The sequence below is a fragment of the Cebus imitator genome, unplaced genomic scaffold (assembly GCF_001604975.1).
Source record: "Cebus imitator isolate Cc_AM_T3 unplaced genomic scaffold, Cebus_imitator-1.0 Scaffold468, whole genome shotgun sequence".
NCBI lineage: Eukaryota > Metazoa > Chordata > Mammalia > Primates > Cebidae > Cebus > Cebus imitator.
Genome location: NW_016107783.1, coordinates 793,242 through 797,842, shown reverse-complemented (window position 1 = coordinate 797,842; position 4,601 = coordinate 793,242). Strand labels below are relative to the sequence as shown.

At 37.8% G+C, this 4,601-nt stretch overlaps 1 protein-coding gene across 1 annotated transcript; it reads left to right on the top strand.

Annotated features, from left to right (window-relative positions):
• Positions 1-1,619: 1,619 nt before the first annotated feature.
• On the top strand, positions 1,620-3,864 carry LOC108291804 (heat shock cognate 71 kDa protein-like). Its single transcript, XM_037732726.1, is given in 3 exon segments — positions 1,620-2,534; positions 2,537-2,683; positions 2,686-3,864. Coding segments are annotated over 3 exon segments (1,944 nt in total). The 5' UTR covers positions 1,620-1,699; the 3' UTR covers positions 3,648-3,864.
• Positions 3,865-4,601: the final 737 nt, after the last annotated feature.

The following is a 4,601-nucleotide window of genomic DNA, read 5'->3' as shown; positions in this document are numbered from 1 at the left end:
CACTGCAGGGATTAACTGGTAACATATGCCACTGCTGCTGAAATAATTTTTAATCCTGTTATACATTAATGTAGCATTTTTCTTCTGTTACAATAAGGCAGCCATCTGTGCCTTAACCTACTGGGAAACTGTGGATATACTTATAAAAAGAGAAGAGAGAAAGAAAGGCAGATAGATAGGAAATTTATGTTTGTAGAGCTAGCATCTAAAGTTAAAATCTTTTAAAAAACATTATTTAAGGAGTTTGATAACGTTTTTTAACATTAAGGAGTTACTTAAATAGTTTTCAACTACTAAATTGAAGCAACTACTTAGCTACTAAATTAAAGCAACTGCTTTTTAATTGTTACACAAATAACTGCTCTTTATATGTACTAAAGAGTTCTTTACACACCTATCTCTGAAAGGTAAAATGTATAGAATTGAGCCTGAAGACATTTGTTATTGTTTTATAAAATACGCTTTGCAACTGGCACTGACTCCCACATATTCATAGAAGATAGTGTGTATGTTCCAAGAGCTGCTGTTATTCAAAGGCAGTGTAACTGCATTTTAGATGCTTATTTAAAAAAGCAATGATTCAGAAGACAGAAATGGAGAAGTAGCTAATTGTTAGCAGTTTTTGCCAGTGACAAATGAACACTTGAACCTTAGGATGCTGAAATGGTAGTGTTTAGATTTTCACTGACCTGCCTACTCTAGATAAAGCATAAAGAAGCACTTCCTCATATATCACATGAGTATAGCTTACTTTAAGGGAAGACAATATTCTTTACTAAAAGAAATATTTTATGGGGTAAGAAAGTCAGAAGACTTACGTTCTAGGACTTCTCTATCATATAAATATATACAATAACTTTATTATCCTGAACCTGATTCTGCATTTACAAAGGAACACAATAGACAAAATTGTTGACTTTCAGCCATTTTTTTCAGTGGTGAATATTTTGAAAAATATCTCACATAGGAGCAAATATGTAAAATCATAAAGTGTAAGCTGCTTTTATAAAATGCAATGGGTGGCTCACAAGATTCTTCACTTCACAGTGGAGGGAGAATTAGATACAAAATACATGAATTTGATTTTAAAAACTCCATATTAGTGGAAAATGGTGGTAGTTTTTTTTTTTATTTTTATTTTTTTATTTTATTTTATTTTTTTTGGAAAACGTGTCTAATCATCAATTAATGGAAAGTTACACTATCTGCTGCAATTAAAAGCTATAATAAAAATTCCAAGGGGTAAAAATTTAAAAAAATGAATGGATCAAACCATGAAAAAATATATATATAAAGAAATGAAGAAGCAACAGAGTATTAATAACAAAATATTAAAGTAGAACAAATTTAATACTCTGCAGAATAAGTGAATGGACATCAAAATCTCTATAATCATTCATCTATAATGTCCATTATATAATTTACCAAAAATTTTAATCTGCATGAATATGTACTTTATAATTATTATAAATGGACAATAGAAGCAGACCTGAACGTAAGCCAGATGTTGGAGTTATCATACAAAGACTTTAAAACAGGTATTATAATTATGCTTAGGGATTTCTAGGAAAAATGTGAACAGAGAAAAAAAAAAAAAAAAACATTAAAATGAAAACCTGCTCTCATTGAACTCCCCTGCAGCTTTTGGGGTTACTGTGGTTTTCTTCGTTGTCGGGGCCAGGCCTAGAAGCCAGCAACCATGTCGAAGAGACCTGCCTTTAGTATTGATCTTGGCACCACCTACTCTTGTGTGGGTGTTTTCCAGCATGGAAAAGTGGAAATAATTGCCAATGATCAAGGAAACCGAACCACTCCAAGCTATGTTGCCTTTACAGACACTGAACAATTGATAGGTGATGCCGCAAAGAATCAAGTTGCAATGAACCCCACCAACACAGTTTTTGATGCCAAACGTCTGATTGGACGCAGATTTGATGATGCTGTTGTCCAGTCTAATATGAAGCATTGGCCCTTTATGGTGGTGAATGATGCCGGCAGGCCCAAGGTCCAAGTAGAATACAACGGAGAGACAAAAAGCTTCTATCCAGAGGAGGTATCCTCTATGGTTCTGACAAAGATGAAGGAAATTGCAGACGCCTACCTTGGGAAGTCTGTTACCAATGCTGTGGTCACAGTGCCCACTTACTTTAATGACTCTCAGCGTCAGGCTACCAAAGATGCTGGAACTATTGCTGGTCTCAATGTACTTAGAATTATTAATGAGCCAACTGCTGCTGCTGTTGCTTACCACTTAGACAAAAAGGTTGGAGCTGAAAGAATCATGTTCATCTTTGACCTGGGAGGCGGCACTTTTGATGTGTCAATCCTCACTATTGAGGATGGAATCTTTGAGGTCAAGTCTACAGCCAGAGACACCCACTTGAGTGGAGAAGATTTTGATAACCGAATGATCAACCATTTCATTGCTGAGTTCAAGCGCAAACACATGAAGGACATAAGTGAGAACAAGAGAGCTGCAAGACGCCTCCGTACTGCTTGTGAGCCTGCTAAGCGTACTTTCTCTTCCAGCACGCAGCCAGTATTGAGATCGATTCTCCCTATGAAGGAATCGATTTCTATACCTCCATTACCCGTGCCCGATTTGAAGAATTGAATGCTGATCTGTTCCGTGGAACCCTGGACCCCATAGAGAAGGCCCTTCGAGATGCCAAACTAAACAAGTCACACATATTGTCCTGGTTGGTGGTTCTACTCGCATTCCCAAGATTCAGAAGCTTCTCCAAGACTTTTTCAATGGAAAATAACTGAATAAGAGCATCAACCCTGGTGAAGCTGTTGCTCATGGTGCAGCTGTCCAGGCCGCCATCCTGTCTGGAGACAAGTCTGAAAATGTTCAAGATTTGCTGCTCTTGGATGTCACCCCTCTTTCCCTTGGTATTGAAACTGCTGGTGGAGTCATGACCATCCTCATCAAGCGTAATACTACCATTCCTACCAAGCAGACACAGATCTTCACTACCTATTCCGACAACCAGCCTGGTGTGCTTATTCAGGTTTATGAAGGTGAGCATACCATGACCAAGGATAACAACATGCTTGGCAAGTTTGAACTCACAGGCATACCTCCTGCGCACCGAGGTGTCCCTCAGATTGAAGTCACTTTTGACATTGATGCCAATGGCATCCTCAATGTGTCTGCTGTGGACAAGAGTACAGGAAAAGAGAACAAGATTACTATCACTAATGACAAGGGCCGTTTGAGAAAGGAAGACATTGAACGTATGGTCCAGGAAGCTGAGAAGTACAAAGCTGAAGATGAGAAGCAGAGGGACAAAGTATCATCTAAGAGCTCACTTGAGTCCTGTGCATTCAACATGAAAGCAACTGTTGAAGATGAGGAGCTTCAATGCAAGATTAACAATGAGGGCAAACAGAAGATTCTGGACAAGTGTAATGAAATTATCAACTGGCTTGATAAGAATCAGACTGCCGAGAAGGAAGAATTTGAACATCGGCAAAAAGAGCTGGAGAAAGTCTGCAACCCCATCATCACCAAGCTGTACCAGAGTGCAGGAGGCATGCCAGGAGGAATGCCTGGAGATTCCCTGGTGCTGGAGCTCCTCCCTCTGGTGGTGCTTCCTCAGGGCCAACCATTGAAGAGGTTGATTAAGCCAACCCAAGTATAGATGTAGCATTGTTCCACACATGCAAAACATTGAAGGACCTAAATTTGTAGCAAATTCTGTGGCAGTTTTAAAAAGTTCAGCTGCTATTGTAAGTTACTGGGCATTCTCAATACTTGAATATGGAACATATGCACAGGGGAAGGAAATAACATTGCACTTTATAAACACTGTATTGTAAGTGGAAAACACAATGTCTTAAATAAAACTATTTAAAATTGGCACCATAAAAAATGAAAACCTTAGAAGTAAAAGATGCAACATCTGAAATTTAAGAAATATATTTTAGATAAACTTAAAGGAAGATTGGATGCCATACAATAAATAATCTGTGAACATAAAGACATACTAATAGAAACTAATGCAACTAAATGACAGTTAAAATAGACTTAGAAAGTATAATTGAAACTAGATAACCTGTGGAATAAGGTTATCTAGATTCTAGTCATCAAGTGGTCTAAAATGTCTGTTACTGGAATCCCAGAAAAAGAAGAGAGAACAATGGGGCAGCAAATGTTTGAGTAAATATTTGCAAAACATTTAAATTTATATTCAAAACTGAAAAGAACACGTCTGCACAACCAAAATTGAAACTTGACATGTACTAGTGAAACTTCTGAAATTCAAATATAAAGAGGAAATCTTCAAATCTGCTAAAGGAATGGTGGGTGTATTAGTCTGTTATCCAGCAGCTATGAAGAAATACTTGAGACTGGGTAAATAAAAAAGAAAAAAAGATTTAAATGACTCACAGTTCCCTATGGCTGGGTAGGCCCTGGGAAACTTACAATCATGGCAGAAGGTGAAAGGGAAGAAAGGCACATACTACATGGTGTCAGGAGAGAGAGTGGGGAGAGAGAGAGAGGAGAGAGAGAGAGAGGAAATGCTTCTCTTTTAAGCCATCCAATCTTGGTGAGATCTCACTAAGTACCATGAGAATAGTTTGAGGAAAACCAC